Source organism: Neophocaena asiaeorientalis, unplaced genomic scaffold (genome assembly GCF_003031525.2).
Source record: "Neophocaena asiaeorientalis asiaeorientalis breed wild unplaced genomic scaffold, Neophocaena_asiaeorientalis_V1.1 scaffold49, whole genome shotgun sequence".
Lineage (NCBI taxonomy): Eukaryota > Metazoa > Chordata > Mammalia > Artiodactyla > Phocoenidae > Neophocaena > Neophocaena asiaeorientalis.
Window position 1 is genome coordinate 4153910 of NW_020172456.1, and position 16631 is coordinate 4170540.

The following is a 16631-nucleotide window of genomic DNA, read 5'->3' on the forward strand; positions in this document are numbered from 1 at the left end:
TAAAGATAAAGAAGCCTTGTAAAATTTTCCAGGGAGGAGGTAGGGGGTGGGGCACTGGGACCAGGTTATATATAAAGAATTGAGCTTCTATGTCTTCCAAGTAAATCTCAAGATCTCTTTCGTTAGAAGCTACACAGTGTAATTACTCAATGGTAATAACCACAAATTTACAGAGAGAAACTGGAAATCCCATATAGATCCTGATAGTGGATAATGAAATTACAAGAAATGGCTGGAATCTGGGTATCTATTTTTAAGAATCCCACAAAAAAAGCACACATACCTTGAAAATAATGCAGATTTTTAAAAATAACTAAGGTTCCTTGTTAGTCAATTACTGAACTGTACTGTAATGCAGTTATGTCTCAGGGGCAACAAAAGTATGTGGGACTAAGCAGTCCCTGACTGCTGTGCTAGTTGAATTCCAATGTCTGCTTTCCATCATTTCTCCCCTATTTTCCCTTGTATTGAGGTTATCAGTTGTCATTTCTTACAACTGTCACTGTATTTATTTTGTGAATTACCACCCCTCCACCTTTTCTAATCTGATCCTTCTAATCTCGTCTAGTCTAGAAAAACAGATAATCATGTCTGTTAAAATTGCGTCTGAAAGTAAAAAGGCACTGAGTAAAGTCCTTCCTTTAAGAAGGACAAGTTTTAGGGTATGTGTTAAGATTGCTTAAAGATCTTTATGGTTTAATTTTGTAGCATCTGGAAATATTACAAAGTGCTGAGAGTTAACGGATTCTGAAAAAATGAGGTTTTATATTGTGTTTTCTGTAAGGCTCTTTCTATCAGATATTACTGAAGACTTTAATAAGGCCTCTTTCCTTCTTTTGCATGTACTTTCTCTTAATTCTGTGACCTAGTCCTACTAAATTTATAAGATTAGCAAATCTCCACCTGTCCTGGAAGAGACGTGTCGCCAGCATATAGTTCATGGAGGTTTTGTGTTCAAGGTAGGACCTGAAAGACAAAGAGAAGAACTGGTTATTTCTTAAAGCTTAGTTGAAGGGGAAAATACAGAAATAAAAACATGAATCAAGCACAAAAGTGACAGGTTATTTATATACTGTTTCTAAAAATATATAGTCTCTAAGGTGACAAAGGAGGAGATAGTTGCTCAAATCATATTATAAAATACTAGAATAGCAGAAAATACAATAAAATGAAAAGAATAAAGAGGACTTAAATTAGAAAATAAAAAGAAAGAAAAGTCAGGAATTCTTGGACTAATAAAAGCTGATATACTAAATTCAGAGAATAAAACTGAAAGACAAAAATAAAACCACCACCAAAAATCACTTAGAGCTAGAAAAGAGGTCAAATGAAGCTGGGAATGGGAGGTGCATAAAGGGCATGAAAATGTTGACAGATTGTTTCAATCATCTTATTTCTCAAAAGCGTTCAATGGCTCCTTGATGCCAACTGCAGGAGGCATATACTTTCTCTTACAAGATTTCAAAAGTTGGGTCATCTATACCATCAATTCATTCACCCTTTCTCCACACAGAGACTCAACATGGGTCCTAAAGTACAGTCAGACAAGTCCCCTTATAACCCTCTCACACCACACCTCCCACTGGTCCTTTTGCCTCTGTCTGGACACCTTCTCCTCACACCCTCTCTACTTATCCATAATCCACCCTTCAAGAAGCAGCTCAAGTCCACTGTGCTGCATGAAGCCTTCCCTGATATGACTGCTCCAAGTCTACAGAGGTGCCCTCGTCCCGGCCTTCTACCTCTGCCTTCACTGTATGCCTAAGGGACTTGTCAAACGCTGCCTCATAGAGTAAATTTCTCTTCTCGGAAAGCAGCAGGATGCAGCGCGGCAAAGCAGGATCTGGAGTTAAAATACCTGAATCAAGTCCCACTGTGTGATCATGGATAAGTCACATTACTTTACTGAGGCTTATTTTCCTTATCATTACAATGGGAATAACAATGATGTGTATAAAGTACATCATAATTACAAAGAGCTATACAAATATGAGCTATTTTTATTACATGTATAAGTAATTTCTCCATCATCCGTACTGTTAACTCTCAAAGGACCGGGACCCCATCTAATATTTGTTACTCCAAAGCACCAAGCATAGTGCTAGTTACTTGTTGATATTCAATAAATATATATTAATTAAAAAGACATATTTGTTAGCAGATAAATACATCTTTCCCACACTACATGAAAATAACTCAGTTAGTTTAAAAGTCTTGGTGTTCTCTTCCACTTTTCTCAAAGGTCCCGGGAGAGGTGGAGTGATTTACCAGGTTGGTAATTTAGGAAAAATTCAATAAGCTTCTCCCTTCTTTCTCTGGGGAGATAATCTCTCCTTAGGAAGCACATATCCTCTGGTGCTCCTACAGGGTCAGGTATTCCTGATGCACAGCTCAGACCAACCTTGCCTAAAAATGGGTATGTAAATCTGTCCAATTCTGAGGGTCAACAGAAAGTGCATTAACTTGCAGATAGATATAATCAAGTCTCCCAACCTAGACTTTATCAATGTGGAGTATGGAAAGTGATATTTTGGCCTGAATCTATCTTAGTCTTTGTCATCTCAACTGGTTCAAAACCAAACCAGGAAAGGAAGGTATCATTACTGGACTCCCTAAGAAACCCCAACATTATCTGTGATTGGTTCCTTAGAAAAAGGTACTCAAATTAGGGTCCTGCCTCTTGAAAACTTAAGAGGATTCCACTTTCATTAATTAAAAGATATGTTGTCTAGTAATTGCAAATATTCAACCTCTTCAAAAACGTATCAAAAGATAAAAGTCTAATTTTGAAAAGCCAAGCAATATCTTTTTGTTGAATTCCTGGGTCTTTATAAGGTGTAACTAAACTACATGGATAGAATATTTTGCAAGATAAAAAGATTTCTCTATGAACAGCTGGGTTTTCAAAACAAAACAAACAAGAACCAGTTCTTTCTTTTATTCCTCTAAGTTTTGGCTCTACTTAGAACCACTAATGTCCCAACCAGAAGCCAGTCACCAGAGGAAGAAAAATGTGTTCCCCATAATGAAGTACAATCTTACTAGTAATCAGAGAAATGCAAATCAAGACCAAAATAAGATATCATATTACACTCAGTATTTTGACAAAAATTAAGAAGTTGACAGTACCACATGTTAGAGAAGATATTGATCAACGGGTTCTCCTAGGCACTGCTAACAGGAGTATAAATTTATATAGTCACTTTGGAAAACAATTTAGCATTACCTTTTTCTTTTTAGCATTATATTTTAAAGTTGAACATTCACATATCTTAGGGCCCTAGATATATTCCATCCCTAGATATATACCTAGGAGACACATATAAGCATATTTAGAGCACAGCAGTCTTTAACAGCAGAAGACCAGAAAGAAGTCAAATACCATCAACAAGAGAATGGGAAATTTAACAGCAGTATAAACACACAGAAGAATAAAATAAACTGAAAAAGAATGAATTCTAGCTACATGTAACAAAATGAACCTTAGTAATATAATACTGAATGAAAAAGGAAGAATACATACTGTTTTTGAGAAAAAGTTCAAAAGCAATACAAACTTATCAACAGAATTGTTTCTACATATGATATGATAACTGCTATAGGACCTGCCCTTTCACCATAAACAGCTAGAAAAGTGCACAAAATATATGAAACAACTGTTTCCAGACATGAAACAACTGGTAGTGCAGGACTGTGATAACTGAAAGGGGAAAATAAATAAAGGAAGCCCTCTGATTGCTCCACCTTCCCACCTAGATGCAATTCCAGGCAGTGCAGAAAGAGAAGGAATTCAAGTAGAACCCAAGAGTCTCTGTGTTGAGAAGACAGAGATCAAAGTTCTAGGAAGTGCTAAAATTTTCAAAGTTATGTCCTGGAGAGGAAGAAGCTACGCATAAGAAGAAATCAAAAAAGTCATCACAAGGGACCCTTTGAGTCTTTGGGTAAATACAGATCTACTCAGGCATATGGTGAAAGTCCACAAGGCTCTGCAAGGAGCAACTGTCAGGATAAAGAACATTAAGGAGAAAGTGTAAGCTGCATACTTTCCAGAGTTCACACAGGGCTGCCAATTGATTGAGTTCCCACCAGCCAGAATGGAGAGATCTCATTGAATATGGGGGTCATTTAATAGACACCCCAAAAGAGTCTTCAGTAGTGGAACTATCCTATACCTAAACAAAAAGCTATTCTAAACAAACCATACAAATGCTTTTAAATGAGGCTGAAAAAGATTAAGCTGATCTACAAGTAACTTAAGTGTACGGCCACAAAAAAAACTTTCGATGGGCTTTAAAGAAGCAATAAAATCCAAACACAACAATACAACATTTACAATGTCCAATTAAAACATCTAATTAAAAAAAAATCACTGTACATGTGAAGAAACAGGAAAAATATAACTCATTAACAAGAGGAAAACCAGTCAATAGAAACAGACTTAGAAACTATAGAGATAATAGAACCAGATTTTAAAACAGCTACTATAAACATAATATATGCACAAGAATCTAAAGGAAATCATGAAAATAATTGTAAAAAAAGAGAAAAAGAGGATATAAAGAGAAACAGATGGGAGTTATAAAGATGAAAAGTAAAATATCTGACATGAACATTTAATTGGATAGAATTAATAGAAGATTTAACACTGCAGACAAAAAGATGACTAAACTGACAAACACAGAGAAACAGAAAACCATCCAAAATGAAGAAAGAAAAAGAGTATAAAAAAATGAACAGAGCCAGACTTATAGTACAACATCAACCAATTTAGCATGTAACCAGAGTACCAAAAGGAGAGGAGGGAAATGGGAAAAAAATTTGAAGAAATAATGGCCAAAAGTTTTCCAAATTTGATGAAAACTGTAAGCCCACAGACCAAGAAGCTCAACAAATCCCAAGCAGAAGAAACAAAAAGAAAGTGATACCAAGGCATACATCATAATCACACTATTGAAAATCAGTCATAAAGAAATAATCTTAAAAGCAGGCTGATACATAAAAAGAAACGAAATCGAGTTATTTGTAGGGAGGTGGATGGACCTAGAGTCTGTCATACAGAGTGAAGTAAGTTAGAAAGAGAAAAACAAATACTGTATACTAACTGTATATACTGTATAATACTGTATATATGGAATCTAAAAAAAAAAAAAAAAGTGGTTCTGAAGAACCTAGGGGCAGGACAGGAATAAAGATGCACGTAGAGAACTGACTTGAGGACACGGGGAGAAGGAAGGATAAGCTGGGAAGAAGTGAGAGAGTGGCATGGACATATATACACTACCAAATGTAAAACAGATAGCTAGTGGGAAGCAGCTGCATAGCACAGGGAGATCAGATCAGTGTTTTGTGACCACCTAGAGGGGTGGGATAGGGAGGGTGGGAGGGAGACACAAGAGGGAGGAGATGTGGGGATATATGTATAGCTGATTCACTTTGTTATACAGCAGAAACTAACATAACAATGTAAAGCAACTGTACTCCAATGAAGATGTTAAAAAAATTTTAAAAAGCAGGCAGAGAAAAAGAGACACATTATGCACAGAAGAACAAAGGTAAGAATTACTGCACACTTTTCATGAGAAAAATGCAAGTCAAAATATAACAAAACACTTTTAAAGTGTTGGGAGAAAAGTGCCAACCCAGAACTCTACAACCACTGAAAAAAACCTTTCAAAAATTGAAAGTACCGATATAAGAAAGACTTTTTCAGACAAGCAACAGTTGAGAGAATTGATTGTACTACAATAAATCCTAAAAGAAGTTTTCCAGATGGAAGAAAATGAGGCCAGATAAAAAACTGATCAACATAAAAGAAGGAAGAACAGAGGAAATAGTAGTAAATGTGTAATTATGAGACTTTTCCTCATACTTCAATTTCCTTAAGTTGTTCAATGCAAAAATAACCAATGTACTATGGGATTTATAACATATAGAAATAAAATGCAGGACAATAATAGCCCAAAGGACAGGAGGGGGAAATCAAATTATACTGGTCGTAAAATTTCTAAATTATACCTGAAATAGTGTAACATTATTTTAAGGTGCACTGTGGTAAGTAAAAGATGCATATTGTCACCCTAGAGCAACCACACTTTAAAAAAAGCAAACCAAAGAGGCAAGAGAAATGAGTTAATCGAAAGCCGGCAGGGGAAAATAAAAAGGGAACAAAGGACACATTAGACAAATGGAAAACAAATAGTAATTTGGCATATCTAAACTCAACCATATCACCATGCTGTACATTAAATCCCCATAATTTATTCATCTTAAAACTGAAAGTTTGTACCCTGTGACCCATAGCTCCCATTTCCCCTGCCCCAGCCCATGGCAACCACCATTCTACTCTTTGTTTCTATGAGTTCTACTCTCTTTCTTTCTTTCTTTTTTTTGCGGTATGCGGGCCTCCCACTCTTGTGGCTTCTCCCGTTGCGGAGCACAGGCTCCGGACACGCAGGCTCAGCGGCCATGGCTCACCGGCCCAGCCGCTCTGCGGCATGTGGGATCTTCCCGGAACCGGGGCCCGAACCCATGTCCCCTGCATCGGCAGGCGGGCTCTCAACCACTGCGCCGCCAGGGAAGCCCTACTTTCTTTTTTAAAAAAAGATTCCACATATGAGTGAAATCATACAACATTTGTTTTTCTCTGTCTGGTTTATTGCACTTAGCATTATCCCTGAAGGTTCATCCATGTTGCCACAGATGGCAGGACCTCCTTCTTTGACAGAAATCTACTTTAACTATAAAGACACAAGATAGATTAAAAGTAAAACAATGAAAAAAGATACAGCATGCAAACACTAGCCATAAGAAAGCTGGAGTGGATGGGGGTGAGGGGAGAAGGAACTGGATGAAGTCAGTCAAAAGATACAAGCTTCCAGTTATAAATAAGTACCAGGGATGTAATGTACAACATGATAAACAGAAGTAACATTTCTGTATGTTATATATGAAAGTTAAGAGTTCTTTAGTTTTTCTTTTAGCATTTTTCTATTTATTTAACTTTGTATCTCTATGAACTGATGGATGTTCACTAAACTTATTGTGATAATCATTTCATGATGTAAGTCAAATCATTATACTATACACCTTAAACTTAAAAAAAAAAAAAACAAAGGAAGCTAGAGTGGGTATATTATAGCAGATAAATAGACTTCTGGACAAAGAACATTATCCAGGATAAACAGGGACATTTCATAGCAATAAAGAAGTCAATTTATGAAGAAGACATAACAAATCTAATGCAGATGTACCTAATAACAGAGTTCCAAAATCCATAAAAAGCAAAACTGACAGAACCAAAAGGAGAAACTGACAAGGTCACAACTACAATGGGAGATTTCAACACCAGACTCTTGATAATTATAAAATTACTAAAAATAGAGAATATCTGAACAAAACTGTCAAATCCCTTGACCTAATGGACATTTATAGAACACACCAGCCAACAATAGCAGGATATATATATTTCAATGTACATGTTACATTGTACCAGGATAAATCAAATTCTGAACCATAAAACAAGTCTCAGTAAATTTTAAAATATTCAACTTACACGAAGTATGTTCTCAGTACAACAGAAGTAAATTGGAAATCACTGAAAGAAAAACCTCTAGAAAAACTCCCGAATATTTGAAAACTAAATGACACACTTATAAATAACCCACAGGCCAAAGATAGAATAAAAACGAAAATACAACGATCAATTTTCCTTAGTAGGAAATTTATAGCTCTTAAAACACATATAGAAAAGAAGAAAGGTCTCAAATCAATGACATCAGCTTCTACCTAAAGAAACTAGGGGAAAAATATAGAGCAAATGAAGCCCACAGTAAGCTAAAAAGAGGAAATAATAAATATTAGAGGGGAAGTCAATGTACCAGAAATAGAAAAGAAAACAATGAAACTAAAAACTGGGTGTCTTAGAAGATCAATAAAATTGATAAACCTCTAGCCAGACTGAATAGGATAAAAAGAGAGAAGAATCAAATTACCAATACCAGAAATGAGAAAAGTAACATCACCGATTCTATAGATATTAAAAGGATAAGTGAATATTATGAACAATTTTATGCTTATAAATACAACACATATGAAATGGACAGATGCCTTAAAAGACACCAACTACCAAAGCTCATTCAAGTAGAAATAGATAACCTGAACAGTCCTATGTCTGTTAAAAAAATTGAAACTGAACTCCTGGTCCAGATCGCTCCACTAGTGAATTTTACCAAACGTTCAAGAAATAAATAATACCAATTCTCCATAAATTCTTCCAGAAAACTGAAGATGTGAGAACACTTTCCAACTCATTCTGTGAGGCCAGAAACCAAAGACTGAAATATCTTATATATCTTATCCTCATACTAAAACCACAGACGTTATAAGAAAACTACAGATCAGTATCTCTTATGAACATAGATATAAAAATCTAAATACAATTTCAGCAAATCAAATTCAACAATATATAAAAAAGATACCGTATCATGACCAAGTAGAGTTTATTTCAGGAATGAAATGTTGGGTTTAACGTTCAAAAATCAATGTAATTCACTATATTAGCAAACCAAAAAAGAAAAACTATATGATTATGTCGAGTGATGCAGAAACGCAATTGACAAAATCCAACATCCATTTCTGATCAAAACTCTTAGCAAAAGAGAAATAAAAGGGAACTCCCTCAATCTGATAAAGGGCATCTATGAAAAACCTAAAACTAACATCATACTTAATGACAAAAGACTAATTGCTTACCCTAGGCAGGAGCCAGACTGGGATGTCTGCTCTCACCGGTCCTATTCAACACTGTGCTGGAGGTTCTTGCCAGTGTAATCACACAAGAGTAAAGAAATAAAACACATCCAGATTGGAGATGAAGAAGGAAAACTGTCTTTATTCACAGACATTTTCAACTAGGTAGAAGATCCAATGGAATCTCCAAAAGCTTTCAATAACTGATAAGTGAGTTTAGCAAGATTATAGGAACATGATCAATATGGAAAAATCATTTGTACTTCTATGTACTAGCAGCAAACAATCAGAAACTGAAATTAACAAAACAAAATCATTTACAGGGACTTCCCTGGTGGCACAGTGGTTAAGACTCCATGCTCCCAATGCAGGGGGCCTGGGTTCGATCCCTGGCTGCAGAACTAGATCCCACATGCGTGCCACAACTAAGACCTGGTGCAACCAAATAAATAAATAAATATTTTTAAAAAATCATTTACAATAGCATCAAAACATATTAAATACTTAGGAAGAAATCTGACAAAAAAATGTAAAAGACCTGTACATTGAACACTACAAAACACTGGCTGAGAGAAATTAAAGATGACCTGAATAAATGGACAGATATACCTTGTTCATGAGTTGGAAGACTCAATATTGTTAAGATGTCAATTCTCTTCAAACTGATCTAGAGAGTCAATACAATCCCAATGAAAATCCCAAGCAGGCTTTCTTGTAGAAACTGACAAACTAATTCTAAAATCCAAATGGAAAGGCAAATGACCTAGAATAGCCAAAACAAACCTGGAAAAAGAACAAAGTTAGAACAAGATTTTTTATAAAGCTACAGTAATCAAGACAGTGTGGCACTGTATTGGCACAAAAACAAAAAGATCAATGGGAAAGAATAAAAAATAAAGAAATAGACCCACACAGTTTTCCACAAAAGTGAAAGACAACTCAACGGAGAGAGGGTAGTCTTTTCAAAAAATGATGCTAAAACTACTGGATATCCATCTGGAAGAAAAAAAGAACTGTGATCCATATCTTATACCATACACAAAAATTAATTCAAAATGGATCAGACTTAAATGTAAAACTTAAAACTACAACATTTCTATTAAAAAAATAGAAGAAAACTTGGGATAGGCAAAGATTTCTTAGATACTAAAGCACAGTAATTAAAAGAAAAAAAGGACAAATTGGACTTAATCAAAATTAAAAATGTCTCCTCTTCAAAAGACACTGTTTAAAGGATGAAAAGACAAGTAACATACTGGGGGACAAAATCTTTGCAAAGCCCACATCTGATGAAAGAATTATATCCAGAAAATATAAAGAACTCTCACAACCTAAGAAAACAAATAATCTCATTTAAAAAATGGGCAAAATATTTGATCACCAAACAGCAAACAAGCATATGAAGACATGCTCAACATCATTAATCATTAGGAAAATACAAATTAAACCATAATGAGATATCACTACACATCTCCTAGAGGAGCTAAAATTAAACTGACCATACCAACTGTCCGTGAGGATATGGAGGAACTGGAACTCTCATACATTTATGATAGGAATGTAAAATGGTAAACCATATGGCAGTTTCTTAAAAAGTTACACACATACAATGATATGATCCAGTCATTCCACAAGTAAGTATTTTCCCAAGAGGAATGAAAGCACATGTTCCAACAAAAATTTCTATATAGATGTTCATAGAGTCTTTCTTTACAATAACAAAAAACTGGGAACAACCTAAATATTAGTCGACAGATGAAAGGACAGACAAATTCTGATATATGCCTATAACAGACTACTACTTGACAATAAAAAGAAATTAAACCATTGATACATACTGTAACATGTATGAATCAAAAAATAATCTTGCCAGGTAAAAAAGAAAAGCAAATAAGAGAACAACCAACAGAATTCTGTTTATGAAATTCTAGGAAATGCAAATTCCTCTTTATTGACAGAAAGCAGATCAGTAGCTGCCTGGGGACAGGAATAGGCAGGGAAGGGAAAAGGAGGGGCAGGAGAGAGGAATTACAGAGGAGAACAAAGAAACTTTTGGTAGTGATGCATATGTTCATTGTGTTGATTGTGGTGGTAGTTTCATAGATATATACATATGTGAAAATTTATCAAATTGTACAATTTGAATGCATGCAACTTATTGTATGTCAATTATCACTCAATAAAGCTGTTAAAAATAACATTTACAATATCATCCAAAAGCATGAAATACTAAGTGATAAGTTTAACGTGTTCAAGATCTTTACACTGGAAACTACTATAAAATGTTGCTAAGAGAAATCAAAGAAGACCTAAATAAATGGAGAGATACATCATGCTCATGGATTGGAAAATTCAACGTTACTGAAATATCCACTCACCCAAAATTAATCTATATGTTCAATGCAATGCCCATCCAAAGTCAGCAGACTTTTGTGTAGAAATTGACAAAGAAATTTTAAAATTTCTTTGGAAATACAAAGGACACAAAATAGTCAAAATACTTCTGAAAAAGAACAAAATTGGAAGACTTACAACACTACCTAATTTCAAGACTTAGTATAACGCTACAGATATTAAGACAAACACGTAGATCAGTGAAACTGAATAAAGTCTAGAAATAAACATACATATATATTTCAGTTAACTTTCAACAAAGATGCCAAGTTAAATTCAATAACATAATTTCAAAAAGTGGTGCTGGAGCAAATGGACATCCATATGGAAGGAAATGGAAGTCAACCCTTACCTCACCACACATAAAAATTAAATCAATACATATCATAGACCTAAATATAAAAGCCAAAATTACAAAACTTCTAGAAGAAAACAAAAGAGAAAAAGCTTTGTGAAGTTGGCATTGGTAAAGATTTCTTTTCTAAGTTTTCTTAGAAAACACGAAATGCATAAACCTTAAAAAAAAATTGGCCAATTGGACTTCATTGAAATTTAAAACTTCTGTTCTTTGAAAACCACTGTTATAAAAAAGAAAAAGCTAGCCACAGACTTTGAGAAAATATTTATAATATAAATTTCTGGGAAAGGACTTGTATCAAGAGCCTTTTATAACACAATAATAAAAAGATAAAAATCTTAAAATTTAAAATGGAAAAAAGAAGATACACAAATGGCCCATAGCACATGAATGCTCAATATCATTATTAATCAGAGAACAGTAAATTAAAACTACAGAGAAACACTACACACACACTAGAATGCCTAAAATTAAAAAGCCTGACAATACCAAGTGTTGACAAGGATGGAAAGCAAATGGAACTCTCATTCATCATTGGCAAAATGTAAAATGGTTCTATCTCTTATCCCTTTTCATACGACCCACCTATTCCACCCCTAGGTATTTATCCAAGAAAAATAAAATCATATATCCACACAGAGACTTGTACATAAATGTTCATAACAGCAGCTTTCTTCAGAACAGCCCAAAACTGGACACAATCCAAATATTCCACACAGGTGAATGGATAAACAAATTGTACTATATTCATACAATGAAATAGTACGTAACAATAGTCAGGAATGAACTACTACTGTTTCACACAACAACACGGATAATTCTCAAAAACATTATGCCAAACAAAAGAATCCAGACATCAAAAAATATATAATGTATGATTCTATTTATATAAAATTCTAGAAAAACTATAGTGATATAAAGCAAGTCAGTAGATGTTTGAGGCTCACAGTAATGGGGGGACTCAACAGTGAAGGGGCATGAGAGGACATCTGGAGGTAATGGAATGTTCTATATCTTAATTGTGGTGATTAAACTGACGTCTGTATTTGTCAAAATTCATCATCAAACTTAAAATGGATGCTGCTGCGTGTAAACTTGATCTCAAAGATGATTAAAAATAAGTAATTTAGGGCTTCCCTGGTGGCGCAGTGGTTGAGAGTCCGCCTGCCAATGCAGGGGACACGGGTTCATGCCCTGGTCCAGGAAGATCCCACGTGCCGCAGAGCGGCTGGGCCCGTGGGCCATGGCCGCTGAGCCTGCGCATCAGGAGCCTGCGCTCTGCAACGGGAGAGGCCACAACAGTGAGAGGCCCACGTACCGCCAAAAAAAATAAATAAATAAGTAATTTATTGTTTAAGCACACATATAGATGATAAACCAATTTTTTTTTTTCAAATCAAGGTAATGATAACCACAAAATTTAGGACAGTGTCTAACCCTGGGTTAGGGGGCAGTTAGGAAGGAGGAAGGGAACTAGTAAAAAGGGAGGAAGAATGCAGGGTTGAGTAATATTCATACTGTCATAAATAAATAAACAAAAAAATGTAAGAAAGGCACCATGTGGAGAGCAGTGGTGATACTGTGTCACAATTGATCCAATTCTCTTGACCTGAAGTACAGATTTAAAAAAAAGGTAGTCACCTCACCCATATATTTCCCATGTCTCTGACGTAGGGAATATGCGAATAAATCCACCTCTCCGATCATTCTCTTCCTTCACCCTCCGTAAAACTTTGATCTACATGGAGGAAGAGAAAATAAAATAAAATGAGTACCTATTTTCAAAACTGTAATCCATGTGGTAATAGGACAGAGGAAGAGAGTTATGAACCGAGAATACAAAAGAAGCATGAAGGAAGAAATTAATTCCATTTAAGATGCTGTTTTTTTGAGAAGCTATTTCTCCCACGTTCAGTATAAGATATGAGTTGGTCATGAATATTACGAATCACTCACTAATTTTCACTGAAGCCTATGTTAACCCGTAAAGGCCTGAAATAGAGTTATCTTTACCTCCTCCATTGACAGACCAAGCACAGAACCACCTAACTTCCCCGGCACCTTCTCCCGTGCTGAGCCCACAAGGTTTTTCATTTCCGTGTCACTGGCAGAGAGTGGACGGCAACGCTAAGGAGAAGAAAAAAGAAAAACAAAAATATCTTTTCATCACCTTTCTTCATTTCCCTCTAGTCAGTCCCTCAACACCATTATGTTTCATAATATGTATAAGCTCAAATCCAAAGCCCATTTTCTGTAATTGATCTCTTAGCCTGAAACCCTGGGAAATAGATGAAAGCCAGTAAACTCAAAGAAAAGAAGAGAAAATAGAATAGTAGGAAAACACCATGGGTTGAGAGAGATACAAATTAAAAAAAGAAAGAAAGATGTCCACGTGGCTTTGTAAGCTAGTACTTATTCCTAATCTTGGTTTTAGAGTACATTTAATAGTTTGAAATACATGGGAAAAGAATCTGAAAATAACCTCAACATAAGATTAAATATGTATTTATTTCAGTAAGTAACTATATTCTTTTCAGCACTGGGGAAGTAAAGTTAGGAAAAGTAAGACATAAAACAGAGAAACACACAATGAAGACCTGACGCAGCCAAAAAATAAAAATAAATAAATAAATAAAATTTAAAAAAAAAAGACCGAGAAACAGGAGCAATCTATTATGTCACAGATGAAAAAGTTGGACAGTGGGATGTTTTAGAACTTGAGGAGGGAAATATTAGGATGAAAGTTATCAGTGACACAGAAGAGAGCTGTGAGCAAAAGGCTACAACTTGAGAAACACTATAGTTGCTAGACTACAAGAGACTGGATCTAGGATGACTGCCTTGGGTACTCCAAGGAGGCAGCCAAGTGGGTCATGTTCCTTATGGATCCCCAAAGATGATCTGGCTACTTCAGCTTCTGAATGATGATCAGGAAGGCTGTTGGAGAACAAAACTTTTAAGAGATTTTGATGTTATGAGAGCAGAGAAATACAAAGGTAACAAAGGAAATCAGATAGCATGAAGCATGAAAACACACTATTATTGAAAAAGATGACTGATAAAATAAGACAAATAAATCTGCCAACTACAAAGAATAAGGAATAATCCAAGAAATGGGGGTATAATTTGTCTCTCTAGAGTCCTGGAAGTAACTCTGACCAGACAGAAGAAGTCTTACCGTCAGGAACCATTGTTTATTTTTCTTTTTGTATACACCGTCTATGGAAAGGCTTTTCGACAACTAACTTTTGACATTTTCAGCAATACTCATTGTTATGGACTAAATGTTTGTGTTGCCTCAAAATTCCTACGTTGAAGTCCTAACCCCCACAGTGTGACAGTATGTGGAGATGGGGCTTTTGGGAACTAATTAGAGTCAGATGAGGACATGAGGGTGAGGCCCTGGTCTGATGGGATTAATAGCCTTTAAAGAAGAGCCACCAGGCTTCCCTGGGGGTGCAGTGGTTAAGAATCCGCCTGCCAAGGCAGGGGACGCAGGTTCGAGCCCTGGTCTGGGAAGATCCCACATGCTGCGGAGCAACTAAGCCCATGCGTCACAATTACTGAGCCTGTGCCCTAGAATCCACGAGCCACAACTACTGAGCCCACATGCTGCAACTACTGAAGCCCACTGGCCTAGAGCCCATGCTCCACAACAAGAGAAGTCACTGCACTGAGAAGACTGTGCACTGCAACAGAGTAGCCCCCGCTCGCCACAACTAGAGGAAGCCTGCATGCAGCAACGAAGACCAAACGCAGCCAAAAATAAATTAATTAATTAAAAAAAAAAAAAAAAAAAGAGCCACCAGAGAGCTTGTTCTCTCTCTCCTTCTCTCTGCCTGAGCAAGCACAAGGAGGTCATGTGAGCACACAGCAAGATGGTGACCATCTACAGGCCAAAAGAAGAGGCCTCAGAACAAAACCTACCTTGCCAGCACCTTGATCTTGGATTTCCCAGCCTCCAGAGCTGTGAGAAATAAGTTTCTGTGGTTTAAGCCACCCAGTCTATGGTATTTTGTTATGGCTGCCCACGCAGACTAATGCACACCTGTACATAAACAACCATGAATGGCTTTACCTTTGGACACAAGGGAGACCAATATATACTAATCTTCAAAGCTAGCATGGAGTCATAAAACACAGATTTTCTGATAGGCAACTCCATGGAAGGAAAACCACGAAATGAGCAGATACAAGCACCAAGTGAAGGTAGGAACTTTTATCTCTTTAGCTTTTCCTGTGGTATCTTCAGCATCTAGAACAGTACTTGGGATAGAGTAGGAGATCAATAAATGTTTTTTGAACAAATAAGTAAATGAATAATGTGCTGACACACAGATCAACCATGGTTAGAATTAAACTTTGCAGAGGATTTTGGGAAAAAATTTAACTCCCTTCTGATCTCTGGAAATACATTATACAGCACATGTTGGAAATCAAGAAGAATGTTTAAGATTTAAGAAGGGCATCAATATAAGTAATAGAATCATTTAAAAACATTTTTTTAAGTGTGACTTCTTATTTAGCATATAACTTGGAAAAGCCAAAATATTAAATGGATGTTTTGAGGACTTCTGCCATCTTCACACACTACTTATTGTTTGCTAAAAAGACTTATCTACCTCACATGTGACAGCATGGCTTTGATCAGAAAGCCACTGGCAGTAAATCCTCCAAAGTCAAGCTGCCTTATCACTTCACACTATTTAAGAATATCTTGAAGTCCTCTGAAATTGTGAAAGAAGACAATATGAAGTAAGCATTCATTTTAGTGATGTAATAAAAATAAAGATTAAGCATCTTAGAATAGAAAGAATGTTGTTTTAAGATGCTGATTAACTGTATTACCAGGTTAATAAGAAAAAATATTTTAAGAAATAGTTATTACCTATAGGAATAGTTTTAAGGAATGGTCATATTTATAAGAACATGGATCAAGTCACTACTGAATAACATCTAATGAGCACATCCAATTTTTAAAAAATTATTTTCCTTTTTTTTGTCCTTTTGTTTTATTTTTGTTGGTTCAGTCTCTTATCTGTTTTTTCATTGTTAGAGGTTTTTTTCTGTTTGCTTATTTATTGTTTACTTTTCGTTCTTATCTTTTTAACTTTTTTTTTTTTGCTTTTCT

The 16631-nt window shown here is 35.6% G+C and overlaps 1 protein-coding gene across 1 annotated transcript in view; it reads right to left on the reverse strand.

Annotated features, from left to right (window-relative positions):
• The window catches only part of TTLL5 (tubulin tyrosine ligase like 5), a 306995-nt gene that overhangs the window by 205242 nt on the left and 85122 nt on the right, over positions 1-16631 (reverse strand). The window contains exons 16-18 of the mRNA XM_024737788.1: positions 13514-13627; positions 13147-13238; positions 904-966 (exon numbers count right to left, since the gene is read on the reverse strand). Of these exons, the coding sequence (XP_024593556.1) occupies positions 904-966; positions 13147-13238; positions 13514-13627 (269 nt within the window). The remainder of the gene's footprint in view (positions 1-903; positions 967-13146; positions 13239-13513; positions 13628-16631) is intronic.